The sequence below is a fragment of the Anas platyrhynchos genome, chromosome 13 (assembly GCF_047663525.1).
Source record: "Anas platyrhynchos isolate ZD024472 breed Pekin duck chromosome 13, IASCAAS_PekinDuck_T2T, whole genome shotgun sequence".
In the NCBI taxonomy this organism is placed as follows: Eukaryota; Metazoa; Chordata; class Aves; order Anseriformes; family Anatidae; genus Anas; species Anas platyrhynchos.
Window position 1 is genome coordinate 663,068 of NC_092599.1, and position 17,016 is coordinate 680,083.

The window sequence follows — 17,016 nt, forward strand, 5'->3', positions numbered from 1 at the left end:
GGTGCCCGCCTGGCAGTGGGGTGGCAGCAGTGCACGCTGCGCAGCTCTTGCTTTAAGGTACGGGGGCACTTGTACCTCAGGTGGGCTGGGGCCAGCTCCCCTTTCTGAGCATGGCCAAGGGGAAGGAACGGAATTCCTTTTGGAGCCTAAGGAAAAGTCACGTAGTGCTTTTTTTCCTTGTGCTTTAGGCTCCTGGTAGAATTGGTCAGAACGCATTGTCACTATGGCTAACAAACTGAGGAATGCACACAGCTCCACAGCTACATTTTTATTTTCAGATACCACTCAAACAGAAGGGATGTTCTTTCACACTGCACTATAAATACTTTTCAAATCACCCACTGCCAGAAATGGAGAAATGAAAGCTTGTTACAACTCCATGGCTTCAAGAAATGTGTCGTGGTAGTTTTGTTCTCTAATTTTCTGTTACATCCTTTCTGCCTCTTAAAGCTTTTTCCCTGTGCAAAGCTGCATTTGAACAAAACAGCCACTTTAGAGAAGGCTTTCAAATGACAGAAGAGTTGCTGTGACCATGTTCTGGAACCTGGCAACTGGTCTTCATCTCTTCTGCGATACGAGAATACTTCTGTGAACTTTGCTGTGAATGCTTCTGCTGCTGTGTCGTTTCGTGACCAGCGTTCACAGTAGATCGGTGCTTTGGTGGCTGTCAGGTGAGAGAAACACCGAGCTGCTCCACGGGGGAAGAGGTCGGTGTTTCAAGTAAAGAAAAGCTCAGTGGGTGATTTATTGTAATACAATCAAGTAGTCTCTTTTTGGAAGACAGCTCGTTGAGGTATTGTACAGTCAAAACCAAGAAAACATAAGCAAGGTAGTTTCATATCACAAAAACACTGCAGAAATACTTAACTATCAGTACATATTTTACAAATTTAGCCCTGTGTGGGAAAGCTACAGCGCGATGATCAACTGCAGCTCGTGCAGCTCAGCTAATGCAGATCTCCTGCCTCTTTTTCAAGCAGGCCCTACCTCTGCTTGATGCTCATCAATTAGACATCTAGTTTTTAGCCAGCTTACTTAGTGAAACAATACAAATACATTCTTCAGGCAACTGGGGAGTAAAAAGTGCATATGCAGTGGTTTAAAAAATAAAAACAACAAAGGCTTTATTTCTCTGTACTGCAGTAGGGAAATACTGCAGGAAGTGGTTTCCATTTTTCATGGAACCATTCTGAATTCAGGTTGCTTCATAAGCCCTCTAAAAGCTTGCTGAAGACGTAACGTAGGTGTCTTCTCCCTCCCCTCCATACGGACACGCTTCCCTTGCTCTCCCACACACAAATTCAGCCAGATGTCCCATGCTTTCAGCTATTTTCTCCCATCAGCACTCAATGACTTCCAAGGAAGGGGCTGTTGCAGAAGCTGACGTTCTCAGCCCCGTGTGGTGTATCTGCTGGGTTACTGCATGGTGAGGACAGGAAGGTGACGGAGCAGATGAGCAAAACCTTAGCTCGTGTCCATCGATTCTGTGGCGGGTAGAGAAGCAGAATCCTTCTGAATACTTTCAAAAAGTGATGCCATTTCTGGATTGGATCTGATTTGAGATGAAAATTCAGCCATGGCTGGACTTTTCTCTACTTCGGGGATGGTCAGGAGTGCAGCCACTGCTCTCATTGCTGATCTCTTCAGTTCATCCTGCTTTTCAAACTCCTGTTTCACTGAACCAGCTTTTACCTAAAAATCCAAGGCCCCATTTTTAGCTGGGATTTAGAACAGGCACAGATACAGGCACAAAATTGAACACCAGCAGGGACAGGGACAGGGTTTTCTGACCAAAGGAACGTGGGACGAGGCTGCTCGGAAGCAGTGACAGTAACAGCACAGGTGGCAGAACCCACCCCTAGTGCGTCACTCTCTGATCTTACCTTTGTGGAGCACGTCGCTCGGAGCGGTTCGATCAGTCGCTCGAGCCTTTGCAGGACTGCATTAGGACAGAGTGTGGAGAGCCGAGCCAGCATGATGAAAGTCAGCATCTAGACAGAGGAGGGAGAAGAGGTGCTGCTTCACTACGCCCTCCAGTCCCCGACACAGCAGTGAACGTGCATCTGCTTCACCTGGGGTGTCACGCTGCCTGCTGCTTCCAGGGGTTTTAACAAGCTTTTGGGCATTACTAGAAACGCACCTCTGAGCAGCCAGTGCACAACAGTAACCAGTTAGACTCTGGTCTCAGTTGTCCTCCTCTCAGGTGTCTGTAGAGCACTGACAGCTTTTGAGAGGCATTCACCACAGGGATTGTGCCACTGCTGCACCTCCTTAAGTGGAGGTAAATTAAATAGAATGAAAGGATATAGTGCTTCCTATATGCAACCATCAACAACACCTCTATTTTTTTGTATAGTATCACTGGCTGCACTAAGTAAATGCCAATTCCTGATATTCTAGACTTGGGTAGATTTCCTGTAAAGCCAGCTACAGCAGGGTTGCATTTTCAAGGCCACGACAGTGAAACTAGGGCTGGAAGATATCCAGATGAAAGCTGCAGCAGACATGGCAGGCACACTCCATGCCATGGTGACACATCAGCTCAATTTAGGCCCCAGTTCCCAGGAACTACCATCATTTCCTTTGCTGTCCTCCAGCAGTTCTGGCAAAGCCTCTACCCACCCGAATGTCATAGTGATCCTTCAGTCCATCCTCCACGTGGTTCAGATACTCGTAGATATCCAGCCGGTCAAGACAACTTTCCAGCAGCGTGTACATGCATTCAAAAGCAGCTTTCCTCACGTCAAGGCCATCGTCCACTGTGTGCTTGAATGGCCCCATTTCTACCTTAAACAAGAAAACAAAATACAGCTGTAACCTAACAGCAGACTGTGACAGCTCCATCTCAGCTGCACGTGCACCGAGTCGCTGCCGTATCGCACTCACGCCGCACTAAGGACATACCTCACGGATAAGTTCCCTTCTGACCTTTGTTTCACTATACAGGCTGGGGAGAACTGCATTTAGTAATTCCCGTATTAAAGAAGGTTTGTTGTGAGCAGCAGAATTAAACATGGCTAAAGCCACGCGTCGAACGTTCAGGTCTGAATCCTCAAGAGTTTTCAAGAAGTCCCCTGGGGGATACAAACACACCAGTTAGTCCTGCTGCAGTGTTTGAGAAGCGCTCGCAACTGACCCAAAGCCACGACAACGTGTTTTTGATGGAGCCTGGATATGACACATCTACGCCAAATAACTCTAGGGGCACAGTCTAACAAAGACATTAGAGATGCTTTCATCTGGGATATAGTAAAGGAAAGAAACAAGACGTTTCTGTATTTGGGCATAAAAGCAACCAGTATGATTCTAGCTACCACAGACCTCATCCTAAAGTCAAACCAGAAGCTTCAATATTCACAGAAGGTGTTCCTTCTTTCTTGCCCAGATCTAACTTGCTCAAATTAGACTTCTCTGAAACCCAGGGCCCAGTTTTATAAAACAGATCCAAGATCCAGGCTCCCTAGCTATAAGGCCGTTTTAATGTAGGTTACACTTCACAAGATCCCTGTCTGCATGATGCTGGAACCCTAAGTTTGAAAGTGTGGGGATCCTATGTTCCCTGAAAATGTCACCAATGGAACATGCCCAAGAGCGTTTAACAAGGATCCATGACAGTCCTGAATGCCAAAAGCAGAGAAACACAGAGGAAAATTAACTGGATTAGACGAGGTTCAGATAGATGGGAAAAATCCCTGAGCTGCTACACAAAACCAGCACCTGTTTCCAGATTACACTGTGCTTTGCACTAGCCTACCTATGCAGCTTTTCAGGAGAGCATCAATGGGCTGAGGCTGATCTGCAATTGTGAATTTCACTGCAGTTACCACTGTGCTCCGGGCATGTGGAGAGCCTGTGATGAAGATGGAAAGAGAAAGACTGTGACAGGTCAATGGACAAAAATCACTACTGTAATTTTGTAGCATACTCTACTCTCAGTCTCATTACAAGCACACTGAAAACAGAAGAGAACAGAGGATTTGCCTTAACAACCCCTTTACTTAAAACCAGTCCCAGCACAATCTCCATGTGCAGTCCCTGTTGCCAACACCCTCCTGCATCCCATGCAACCCAGTGTTCCCTTTGATCTCCCTCGCCAAGATCCCTCATTTCCTCCTCACCTCTACAGACTGGCTTTGCTCCCTGTTGTACCCACCAGCAGTTTACAAAAGAACTTTACAGGAAAAAAAAGGTATTTCCCTACTCTCAGCAGTGCTCCTCGTCACACTACCTGATGACAGCTGTTTTTTCAGCCGGGGCAGCAGCTCAGAAGGATTCACCAGAGTCAGCTTCCCCAAGCATTCAGCCACCACGTTGCGCGTCCCTTCTTCCGTGCACTCACAGTGCTTGAAGAGCAGAGCCCAAATGTCCTCCACGTATGGTTTGAGGCCGTCGGCTGGAGAGGAGCTGATGACTTCCTTTAGAGAGTGCAGCAGGAGGTACTGCCTCTTGGGCTGGCTTCCAATCTCTTTCAGCATGAAGGGAAGATACTCCTTCAGATTCCCAACGCTGATGTTCCCCAGCGCGTAGGAAGCTGCAGATTTCACCTCTTCGCTGGGAGAAGTGAATGCCTCCAGGATGACAGTTTTGAGCTCTTTCTGAGCACTAAGGTTCATCGTGCGCCCCATCTCTGCCAGGGCAAGGAAGGCTAGCACTTTTACAGCAGGGCTGGACTTGGGGCTTTTTACATCCTGGATAAACTGGTTCAGTATCCCAGGGGCTTCTTTGGGGCAGGCTGAGGAAAGGGCTGCCACACACTTCGCGACAGAGTAATACGCCTGCTTGTGTAACGTCACTGACGCCCCAGCTGACCCCGAGGAGTAAATTGGTGCAGTCAGCTGCTTCATCAGCTCCGAGCAGCCCATGGCGGCTGTCTTTGTCAGCACCAGCGCCTGGAAGAAGTCTATGATAGCGTTCAGAGCCCCTCCTTGAAGCAAAGGTGAGTGAACAAGCTGAAGGATTTCAGTAAGAATGGAACCACTGATCTTAGAGATACAGGATGGATAGACTTTAGCTAAAGTAGTAAGGAATGTGATTGCCACCTGGGAAACATGCATGTCGTTCTCACTAATTAAAGCGGGGAGCTCCATTAGCACAGACTCTATCATGGCAGGCTTGAGGCTGTCACTGTAGTTCTTCACCAGGATATCCAGAGCAGTCAGAGTGCTCAGTTTCAAGGCACGTTGATTCTTTCTCAAAAAGGAAGCTAAAATGGGGAAACCGTCCCCTAAAATAGGTCTCAAGTCTATTTTAAGTGGAGAACTGGCAATTAGGGTTAATGCTTTGACTGTTGTCAATCGGGTAATTTCATTTTTGAGCCTCTCCAGAAATATCTTCAAAGTTGGCTGGAGATCAGTGCTTAAATGATCTCCCAGATTGTAAATGATTTGTCCCATGCACGAGATGGCGCGCTCCTTCACCTCCTGGTCAATGTCAGCTGCCTTCAGTCGCTTCAGAGTACCAGGGAAAAGGTCCTTCACATATGGCTTGGCATCAAAAGTGCAAGATTTGCCCAAAGGCCTGATAACTTTCACAAGTTGCTGAGTAACCAGCAGAGCCTCTGAAGTGATCTTATAGAAGGAGTCTCCAATACAGGCCACAACTGGAGGTAACAGGCTTTTGATATGAGGATGAAATACCTCTGGCTGGTGGTTGCAAAGAAGAACATGAAGGAAAGATAGCGTATCAATTCTCATGTTGGAGGAGCTGGATTTATCAGCCAATGAGAAAACAATACCTGTGCAGAAGAGACAAGAAAGAATGCTGCCTTATTTCATTAAGTGCTCTCAATCAGAACAAATAAACAAGCAAACAGGAAAGGAACACAATTGGAATCTGTTTTCCTTCCTTCCTCTGCTCACACAAAAGGTATGTACCATTAAAGAGAGCTACTATCCTTACAGTCCTTTTTCTTTCAGGGAAGTGGCAATTCAGACATAAATATTCTTTGTAGCAGCCATGGAGAGCTGGCTACACAACCATTTAAAATTCTGTTAGAAAAGTTATCCTGGGCTGAGATGAGGAGGGGTTGCTAGTAAGGTACAAATAAACAGGAGAAAAGTGGCATGAAATTAAGACTGGGAAAATCTAACTTCAACAGGCACTCCATACAGCTGTAATGTCCTTTCATGTTTCTTTCCTTTACTTTTCTGTGGGAAGTGTTTTGATTTTTTTTTCTTTTTTTTTTTTTAAGGAAAAAAAAGAGGCAGGGACTTTTACTTTTCTCTGGTTCAATAGATCGACTGCCTCTGCAGAAGTGACATACTTGCAAGTCCATTTTCTATGGCCCGTATTTATGTTTCCTTAAAGACTTAATCAGGAATGTTTACAACAGCACTGTTTGCCATCCCAGAAGTTATGCTTGACTCTTGGTTTGAATGCTTTTTGCAATCTATTAATTCATGAGAGAGGTGCATGGCTTGGGCCCAGGAACAATCACAAGAGACCTTTTCCATATTTACTAACACAGACAGTCCAAAAGCCAAGACAAAACCTCGGTATTGTGCGCCTTTCAGCAGCCTGGGTTGCTCCATGAATCTATGGGAAAGGAAAGCTCTGTGGAAAATACGGGGGTGCACATAAAAGCTTCAGTCAATACATTTTTTTTAACGCCACTCTATTTTGTAAAAGAAAATGGCACGTGTTACTGATTTCAGCATGCTAGCAGTGTAATCCCAGCTACTTTCAAAGGAGGCTGGAACAGGCCCTCCTAAAGGTGTCTCTTCTGGGGACTGTGGCAGTGAACCTGATATCCTGTCTGTCAGCAGTCAACAGAAACAAGAATTTATCTGGAAACTGTTTAGTGTATCAACAAGGAGCAGAACTTGATGTGTATGCCTTGAAACTGAACAGAGACAACAGCGAGGAACAAAACACGCACCTAAGAAGAATACAGGTTACACTATGAACTAACAGAACCAACCCCACTCCTCCACCCACAAACCACAGATAAGCTTTACCAGGCACCAGTGCAGGGATGTGATCCGCCAAGCAACCAGGAAGAACATTGGCCAGTTCTGTCAGCAGGCTGAAACAACCCTGTCTTGACTTGATGCTCTTTTCTTTAAGCTGCTTATGCAAGGCCTTGACAATGTTGGGGACCTGCAATTTGGAAAAGTAAACCAGAAAGAAGCACATCAGTCATCCCAGCTGCCAGGGCACAGAGCTACGCCGTCAGAGCAGCTTGCTCAGCTGAGCCAGGGGCACTAAAAGCAACAGAACTGAACAGAGACAGCAAGAAACAACGCAATTGCTCGTTAGAGGAGAATGGACTAGGTAGGGAAAGATTACAAGACAGTTCATGTGGACTAGAGATACATGAAGTAATGAGCAGGAGGGACTTTATTCTACTCTTCCACATTCTACAAACTGAATCATGAAGTTGGTGTTATCCCCTAACAGAGAAGATTGAAGAAATACAATAAGATCATCATTTTACCGCAAGATTAATGTGTCACACAGTCTGCAAATGTGTCAGAGGCTACCCGGGGGGGGATCATGGAGATTATACCTCAGTGCTCCTGCACTGGCTCAATGCTCTCTCCCCAGGAACAGTGGGAAAAACCATGAACTATTCACCCCTGGGATCTGGTCCCCTCTGGTTGTGTGCCAAAGGGCTCCTTCAGCTGTGCTCTACAACTTGCCTGCTAGGCATACTCATCAGTGGCACAGTATCTACTTCTCTTTATTGCTTTCTGATTTAATGCAGCCCACCACCTCCTCACGCACCTGGTTCTGAAGCATCGTCAGGGGAACATCGTCTTTGCCAGAGGCATCTGCAGCATGCCGCCAGCTCTGGGTGGGCAGCGTTTGTTTCAGCAAGGCGATATAAGCACTGAAGATGTCAGCTTTGACATTCTCCTCCCTCTCCTTGAACCTGCTTATCAAAACTGGGGAAAGCGTTTTGTAGAAATCCTGAAGCAGATCGTGCCTGCTGCTGACAATGGCCTCCAGGCACTTGGCTGCAGCCCTGCGGACCTTCCAGCTGATGTCATCATCATCGCTGTACTCGTCGTCGCTTTCTGGAAAGAACACAAGGGAGAACAGGATGCACCATGAGGAGAAAATCAGAGCTAGAGGGTCACTTGGTGCCTCCAAGCTTCCCTCTCCAGCCATCAGATACCAGTAACTCACACATATCTGGGAACACGGAACTGTCCAGAGTTGCCTGCCCATACAAACATTACAGACAGCAGGTAGGACTCGGGACTGCCCTGTGCTGGTGTCAGGTTCTTCTGTCCCAAGTAAGAGCTGACAAAGAGCAAACCTCAATATCACTGCACTTACTGGTGAAGCCACTCCGGCTCAGGCATCAGGGCTTTTGTTCTGAAGGAAGAACGAGGTTCCCACATTTTTAAAGCCAGAAATACATAAATATTTGTCTTAGCAATCCCTGAATGGCACAGAGCGGCATAACAATTTACAGTGCAATTGGCAGAACACTCTCCAGGCAGACAGCCAAGACTGTGCCCAATTAGCATGAAAGTAAACAAAAATGCCTCTCTTCCAGGGAACTGGTTCTAGCTGTTGCCCTTAGCTGTCACACTTTATGCAGCTATAAATAGCAACATGAAATGCTCTCTCCAGCTAACAGGCTTTAAACACAGACCTCTCATCTCACCAAGTCTGGATATCCACCTCAAACTGAACAGTCTGAAAATAAGCAAAAGACCCCTTTTAAGACGGTTATCAGAGTGCTTTCGCTGATGAGTGATGTTTTTAAAGGTGACACCTTCAAGAGTTCAGGACTGTAGCTTTGCTTTTTTCTGCTACAAAGTAGTACAAAACAGTTACCTTATAGTACAAACAGAATTGTGTGGCTAAAATATTTGTAGGCTGAGTTACTGCACTGAAACTCTTAGATTGAAATTGCAAATAGCTCTGTATCTCTTCTTGCCAAAAAAAAAAAAAAAAAAAAAAAAACACACCAAAAAACAGTCTCACAAAGAACAGAGCTTCTGTAGCCTCCAGCTGACTGCAAAGTGAAGCGTTGGCTGCCCGCTGTTTTCAGGAGCAGCGTGTATGTGCTGAAAGCAGCCTAGCAGATGCAGAAGCAAGAGGAAGCAACCCAGAAACCAAGTAAAAGCTCCACATTGACAAACCTGGCAGGGGTGTCGGCTGCAACAGCCTGGGAGCAAGGAATGCTTGCCTGACCTCCCCTGTGATCAGGGAAAACAGGAGTTTGTCCAGCCTTGTAAATAAGTGAGACTGCACCAAAGACACCCAATGCCTTTTGGAACTCAAGTAAGCTGCAAACGCTGGCTGGTGCCTGGTTAAAAGGGCTGCAGCTGAACTTGGTGCCACCAGCGGAAGCTCAGAACCAGAGAGCCTTCAAGAAGGACAGCCCCTGCAGGTCACACAGCAGCCTGGAGCAGCAGCCCGAGGCTGCCACCTCGCAGGGCACGAGGAGTGCCTCCAACGGTCAGGATGGCCGAGCTGCTCCTCGGGATCGCCGGGCACCAAACCTGGCTGCTTGCTGTGCGAGCTCTGAGACTGCTGCAGCCAGCAGGGACAGGAAAGGCAAAGCTCCCTCCACCTAGCTCTCCACTAAGCTAGTTCAGAGCACTGGTTTCAGAGCTTTCCCTGTTTCCTAACACAGGTGAAGACCTGAGGTGCTTGGCAGAAAAAAAAAAACAAACTATCAAGTTCAGAATTGTTGTTGGAACTTTGCACCTACAGCTATGTTATCCCCATTGGTAAACTGAAATAACCCATTCAGCACAACTGCCTGGACACAGATCTTAAAGGAAACATCAGAGAGGGGGACAGCACACAGGAAGGGGAGAAATGTTAACCAGTGTTCTGCTGAGCACAGCCATCCTCACAAGCAGGCACCTTGCTCTTCATCCTCCCCATTTTCAGTTTCCATCCTCTCTTCCTCTTCCTCCTCCTCATTATCGTAGTTGTAGTTTGGGTCAAAGGTGATGTACTTCAAACATAACCCCATCACACTGGGGATGTGAGGGTCAATCTCCTTTGGGCACCTATCACAACAAATAAAAATCCTAAGAGTTAATAAATCAAATAATAAGCAATTTTAAATACCCAAATAACACAACCCATCTCAAAAGGATGCCAAAATGTTTCATGGACTATTTAAGCATTTTGCTAACACGAGTTAAAGCAGAGCTGCTCTCCCTGCACACAAAGCAAGGCCGCATTCTCCCGGGAAGGATGCAATAATTTCTATAAGGGAAAAAAAAATAGCTTTCACCACCTGATTTAGTCCTCCCTTATGAGAGGAAACCTCAGGAGCTCTGAAGGGCTCCTTCTCCAAGACAAGCACTGAACTTTTGACCAAACATCAGGAAAGCTGCAGCTCAGCAGCTCCTCTCCTTGAGCCCCTTTCCTGCCTCCCACTCTCTCCACACACCAGGAACGAGGCAATTCCCTCTTCCTGAGGAATCCCCCAAGGACAAGGAAAACTTGTCCTGCTCCTGCAAAGCCAATACAGAAACATGCTCTCGCGTGTGGAAGTAAAATGGCTCGTAACTCATGTCCAACTCTGCATGTGAAGAAGAGATTTCATTTGTGAACTCCTTCCCCGCAGGAAGGGAGGCACTCAGCCCTGGATGCTGAAGTACAGATGTTCACACCAGGAGGACACCGATGCACAGGACGGTGCACGGCTGTTCCCCCAGGGCACACACCTTCTTACAAAGGACTCGAAGGCCTGGAAGCAGTACTCCCTCAACTCATCATCTTCCACGTTACAGTACTGAACAATTAGAGGAATTATCTTCTCCAGATGTTCTCCTGGGAAAGACAAAGCAAGCAGCAATAAAACACATCACAGCGGACACGTATCCAAGCTGCCCACAGCTCAGCCATCTGCCACTTCCTTCACATGCCTGGCAGAGCATTCCTCCTCTGCATCTCTGGGGAAAGGAACCAGCAGCCCACCAAAAACCAGCCTGAAAGGAATTTTTAGCAGGTGACCCTGCTCGCTGTCTCCGGTTCTTTGTTGGCATTTCAGTCACGGAAAGAGCTGTGCCTAGAAATCTTCTAGGGCTGAATGTCGCTTCTGGCAGATCTTTTAGACAAGCAATCAAATATGCTGCCTTCCATTCAGCCTCTTATTTAAAGCGGGATGCATCCACTGACCTAATTCACAGAGGCATTAATTCAGACCAGGAAAGTGCTGAAGACCTTGGGATGAAATGCACTACGGAAGGGCAGCCACAGAGCTACTTTGGTGTCTCCTCTCCAAGTGGAGGTCAAAGCCAGATGAGAACCACAGAGGGAACCACAAAGCACAACCCCCTAACACCTCAGGAACAGCGAACACGCTTCTTTTACCTCTAAAAAGAGCTGCTCTACAATACATGCACATTGCCCGGTACCACTTCAAGCTACTTGTCCTACCGATGCGGTGTCCAGCCTGCCTACTGATGCCAGCGATGCACTGGATGTATGTCCTGGTAGTCGAGGTGGACTCATTCTTCTTCAGCTCAGCGAGGAGATGCTCTGTGAGCTCCGAGAAGATGTTCCCACTGCAGGTCAAGACAAGATGACCCAAGGCAACGATGGCCCTCTTACGCACGGCCAGCCGGGGGCTCGTCAGCTGAGGCAGGAGGCAGCTCAGGATGGAAGAATGGAAAGAGTAGAGAGTTCCCCCTAGCCTGCAAGCAACAGAACAAGACAGAAGCTGAAAGTCAACGTGTCAGAGGAAAAGCTTCCTTGCCAGCAAAAAATGTAAAAAACTCTTCAGCCATAAAGATTTCACAGAGCAGGAAGGAGAGGAAAAGGGTGGTTTTGGTGTTCTGCACAACACGGGGAGGGGTTATTTGCATTCATCATGGAGTATTTTGATTTTGGCTGTGTCCTTCTGGGTGACCTGGGGGCTTGTCAATAATTTCCTGCATGCAGTTGACATATGACACTGCCACTCTGACTTATATAACAAGAGAGAGAGGCAGCCAGGAAAAAAAATGCATGAGCAATCAGATCACAGGGCTAAAATAAACTTCCCTGGCTTGCCCTCTCCCTCCTGACACTTGCTTAAACTTAAACTGAGTCTCTGTGGGATCCCTCACCACTGTTACTGCTATTCCCAAGCACAGTAGGGCTCAAAATGTTGTCTCTCATCCCCGCTGAGGAATCTGCTCTGCTGAGACATTCCCCTGTGGCAGGCAACCAAATCCTTTAAGTCCTCGTAGTAAGATTAGGGAAATTCAGAAATCAAAAGCAAACACATACAGAGCAGCCCCCTGCCGTACACAGCTGCCAAAGGAAATCCTTTGGTACCTGCTCAACATATCTGACAGGATGTCAAGAGCCTCCAACTGCACGGATATATCCTCCTGCTTGCCAATGGCTCCTGTCAGCTGGGCCGTGATCTTTTTGCATACATTTGCTGTCATGGTGGAGCCTGCAAGAGAGAGATTTTTCCCCACTGACAGTTAAAAAGAAATTTTTATGCTGTTAAGAACCATTCAACCCTTCCTACATTTACGAACAATAAAAAAGCAACAAATTAGGGTGAAGGAAGCACACAGGGAGATGTCCAACCCTCTATTTTGCAGCAAACCAACACTGCTGTTGCTGCCTTCTACCCACACAGTGTCAATCCCAGCCCCTAAGGAGATGATTTATCTGTCGCTACCCTGCAAGTTTCAGTTCATGTGATGTATGTTAAATAAAGGCTTCTGAAAAGATGCCTCTCAAGAGCTTCACATTTTTGCAGAATCTGAGAGAGGGGTTCAGCAAGTATTTACACACTAATTCTCATTCTCCTCCCAACTTCCAAAGCAGGCCAGCAGCACTGCCACAGCCACAGCCACGTGAGATGGCTGCAGAGGAAACTTAATTCTTTGGAAGCCTTGGGTATCTCCTGAAAAGCTGCTGGATTTTTGGAATACTTGGTTCCAAGTGCAGGAGAAGCAGACAGGGCAGCTGTGGCAGCCAGAAAACCTGGTCCTGCAGGGCTGCAGACAGGAGGCGGTGCAGTGCTGGCACTGCTGATGTCGAGACCAAACAGCCCTGCCAGGCTGCCTGAGCAGCGGTACCCTGACACACCCCGTGCTTTAGGATTGCCATGAACAAGAATGATTTTCTCCAAGAACTCTGCTGTGCTTTCAGACACAGGCATCCTGCAGGGGACCAGTTCAAGAGTCCTCATTTCATCCAATCTTTATCACATTTCTAACCCAACTTCTGCTGTCCTTCCTCCTTACGGTATTCCTTGCCCTCCAGCAGGTGAGTGAAGGATTTGGCACTTTCAGGCTCCGAACTACCCGTTCTCCTGTCTCCCAAGGGCTGGGGCTCCCTGCTGCCTTGTCTTACCTGTAGCAGCTGGTGGCAGCTCGGAGATGACTGTTTTCAGCCCGATGCTGGAGATGTCCCGCAGCTGCTCCTTGTCTGACAACATGTTGGTACACAGCGTGTCCACAATGGTTTCCACCTGGTACTCCTTCACCTTGCCAACCAGCGGGCCCAGGCTGCAGGAGGAGAGGCCAGTCAGAACGAGCAGGAAGAAGGCTGCTTCCAGCACCACCAAGTGATGCTCGGGCACACTCTTCCTTACGGGCATCTCAGTCCCAAGTGCAAATATTCCCGTAATATCTGCACTGAGTACTGATATCCCAGAGCCCACGTCACGTCCCTAGGCTTACGCACCCTGTGCTGTTGCCTCAGTTAACTCAGCCTAAGACTTCAGTGGATTTTAGATCAGATTTGTAGGATAATTCACATAACTACTGCAAACATAAAGCCAATTAAGATCTTAGCAGCAAGATCTTAGGCGAAATTGTACACAGGGAGTTTGACAGCATTTGTTTGCATCTCTTTATTTTAATTAGCTTGTAAATGGGTGCAAATAACCTAAAGCAGAAAGTATTAACTGTATCTCGGTGAGTTGCGTGTTACGGCTTTCCTTCTCTAGCTGGCTGTCGTTAACTCTTTGAGCTAACCAAAGGAACACAAAAAGCATTGCTTCCCCTGGATGTTCTGCTCCCCTCGCTAAGGAGTTGCTGTTGCACGACCAACAAAGCCGGCTGCCAGAATTTTCATGACAGGCCAGCACCGATGAGCGGGAGCATCGCAGAGCACAGATGCCCCCTCTCCCAGTATACTGTCCACACGGCCAGGTTAAAATGGAAAACAGAGCAAAGGAAAGGATTAATCTGCCTTTTGGGAGTTTTGCTTTTCCTTTTTTTTTTTAACACACTGCACAGAAAAGTGGGACTAGAGCACCCCACCATTACCACGTCAATGCCTGGCAAGCACTACACGCACAGCGCTTCCCAGGGCACACAACCACAGCCTGCTTTGTGTAAGGCTGTTCTTACATGGACAAACCAGGACAGGAATAGCTTTTTAGAGTCTGAGTAGCTTCTCTGAAATACAATAATTAGAAAATAAGAACTTCATAATAGGACTTTGTGCAAGCGCAAATGGTGTTCACCTTTATGCCTCCAAGTACAGACCAGAACAGACGGGGACCCTGAAAGCACAGAGAAGCTGAGGAACTCACCTCAACTGAAACAAAACACAACACAGAACTAGAATCAGGTTTTCAGATGGATTTCAAATTTGTTAATCTACTGGATGCAAAGTGTGATTTCAGATTTCCTCTGAAAGTTTTACATAACAGAATCAACTGCCAGCATCCTGCAGAATGTCGCATTTCTCCTCCTGGCTGGGTATAACTAACTGCATGTGACTGTTACAAGCACTTCCTTAGGTATAAAAAGGAAATATATCTGGTTTAATTTTGATGTTTACTTTCTAATGATCACATTCTAGATGAATATGGACTTATTCCTGATGCAACCACAGATAAATAGGCAAATAAATTTATCTTCTGTTTAGTGCCCAACCGTTTTGCTTTACAAAACAAAAGAACCAAACCCGAAGCTGGTAGAGACATGAAGAAGGCCAAGAAAGTTGGGGAAAAAGTCAGGACAGTCGGAATCAAAAAGAAACAGCCAAAGGTCACAGGGAAAGTACAGGGATAGAAGTAGCATGACAGAAAAGAAGGGAGTATGACTAAGATCCACAGTTGGAAAAAATACAGGAACCCAAAGTTGTCTTTAAATGGCCCACCTTTCTGGAGCCCTGTGCGTGAACTGACCCATTCAATTTCATTTCTAGAATGAACACTCCCATTTAGACATGCTGGGGGAAAGAGACAGGAGAGAACATGTCAGCACTAGGATCACTTCACCAGATGATTGATTAATAATGGAACCTCCTGCCTTTTCCATTTGGGTTGAAAAGATATATCCAAATGGTCCAAAGCAAAGAAACAGCACAGACTACTCGAGTCAAAGTAGGGAAAAAACAAAAAAAAAAAAACAAGCAGTGCTTTGTAAACTTTAATGAAAATGCCCTTGAAGGACAGGATTGGGACCTGGGATTCTGCCATTTCTGAAGGGCCACACACGTCATCAGCTTAGTACCATCTCTAACAAAGACAGGACCACCAGGCAATTCAGCACTGGATCTCAAAGCCCAGAAAAGGAGGGGAGGGGGAGCCTGATGTCTGATATTTTAGGCTGAGCTTGTCTCTGCAGAAATAAAATTTTAGTCATAATATTTTCAAGATGGTAAGATTCATAATACGAACACTGAACGACTTCCAAAGTTGCCTACTGCTTGTGCACAGGTATCTGTGTGCTCACCCTTTCTGAATCCTGACAGAGAAAGTGACTGCCGTGCCTGCAAGCACAGCGAGGGGAAGCCCCTACAAAGGGAGGCTGGAGCAAGGTGCCAACGCTGCAGGACGAGGCTGCGCTCCAACACACCCTCTGGAGTCTGTGACGGCTTTGTTATTGCCAAGGAACACGGTAACTGATGCCAAGGCACTTACCACTTCACAGCGAGGTTCTGTACTTCCCCATTTTTGTCCTCCAGCAATTTCAGAAGCATTTTCACAACTTTTTTCTCGCTGTCTTCATCTAGTTTTATAGAATCTTTCTGCAGTTCCATCATCAGGTCATTGGTGGCCATAAACCTGAAGGAACACAGGACAAGTGGATCAGCTGGGAGGCACAAACGCACCTCCTTCACGTGACAGCGACCAAACAAACATTTCTGATTGCACTTTTGTCTCCCGTGAGCAAAACCAAGCAAGTATCTATCGTTCCAGCTCTGAACTAAAAACAAAATCTCAGCTGGCTGTTAGTCGATATAGTTTTCTAACAGGCACAAAGTGAAAATGGATGTTGAGGAGTTCTGGTAAGTGTCTGTTTTCCTGGGAGCAAGGAAATGTAAGAGGAGCTAGCACAGAAGCCGGGGTTCTGAGAGACGTCAGTCCGGTTACCGCACATTAACTGTGCTAACGTTGGGCTCGGCGCAGGGCTGGGTATCTCAGAGGAGCCAAAGCGCAGCTCTCCCCTCTCATTTCCCAAAGGACACATCCACTTTAAATCAGGCGTTGATGTAACCCATTCAGCACCTAAGAACAAACGCTGCCCTGGTGTACGAGGCCACCTTCAGCGCCCAACGAGGCTGTCCCGGAGCGGCAGCCGAGGACAGGGAGCGAGGGCTTCTGCGGTACCGACCCGCCAGAAACCCTGAGGAGAAATCCTGCGGGGCGCTGCCCTGCACCCGCCGCGGCTCCGGGGCCGCCGGGGGAACCCCCCGCCCGCTGACCCAGCGGGGCACAGCCCGCCCCGCACAGCCCCGCACGGCCCCGTCCCGCACCTGAAGTCCTTGTCGCTGGAGGCCATCTTCTCCAGCAGCCCGGCGATGTGGAACGAGGCGCTGCACATGGCGCCGGCCGCGAAGATGGCGCCGGGCCCGGCCGCGCCGCGACCCCCGCCGCCCGCTCGGCCCCGCAGCCCCGCGGCGCTGCCCGCGGCACCCGCCCGGGAGGGACCCGCGCCTCAGCGGGACGGGACGGGACGGGACGGGGCGGGACGGGCGCTCCCGGGGCCGTGCCCTCCGTCACCCGCCGCCCCCCGCCGTTAGCGGCAGCCCCGGGCAGCGCCGTGCCCGCGGGGCCGTGCCCGTGCCCGGCCGCTGGGGGAGCGAGAGCGGCGCGGGGGGGGGGGGCGGGGCCTGGGCGCGGGCGGA

At 48.0% G+C, this 17,016-nt stretch overlaps 1 protein-coding gene across 2 annotated transcripts; it reads right to left on the reverse strand.

Moving 5' to 3' along the window:
* Positions 1-253: 253 nt before the first annotated feature.
* LOC101796791 (cullin-associated NEDD8-dissociated protein 1) lies at positions 254-16,873 on the reverse strand. Of its 2 annotated transcripts, none has more exons than XM_027468060.3 (15): positions 16,645-16,873; positions 15,809-15,952; positions 13,282-13,436; positions 12,244-12,367; positions 11,362-11,618; positions 10,647-10,752; positions 9,832-9,980; positions 7,726-8,018; positions 6,957-7,098; positions 4,229-5,734; positions 3,755-3,850; positions 2,905-3,074; positions 2,623-2,787; positions 1,884-1,991; positions 254-1,692 (listed from the first exon to the last, which is right to left on the reverse strand). In XM_027468060.3, the coding sequence occupies exons 1-15, from the start codon at positions 16,710-16,712 to the stop codon at positions 1,465-1,467; spliced, it is 3,711 nt and encodes a 1,236-aa protein (XP_027323861.3). In that variant the 5' UTR covers positions 16,713-16,873; the 3' UTR covers positions 254-1,464. The 2 variants fall into 2 exon arrangements, with proteins under 2 accessions (XP_027323861.3, XP_012948000.4); XM_013092546.5 differs by lacking the exon at positions 16,645-16,873 and adding an exon at positions 15,043-15,114 and having other exon boundaries at positions 15,809-15,949.
* Positions 16,874-17,016: the final 143 nt, after the last annotated feature.

Coding starts and splice junctions, on each gene's coding strand:
- LOC101796791 (XM_027468060.3), bottom strand. CDS start 16,712: ATGTGCAGCGCCTCGTTCCACATCGCCGGGCTGCTGGAGAAGATGGCC. Junction 10,753..11,361: donor GCAGGCTGGACACCGCATCG/GTAGGACAAGTA, acceptor TGTCTTTCCCAG/GAGAACATCTGGAGAAGATA. Junction 8,019..9,831: donor TGGGGAGGATGAAGAGCAAG/GTGCCTGCTTGT, acceptor TGTTCTTTCCAG/AAAGCGACGACGAGTACAGC.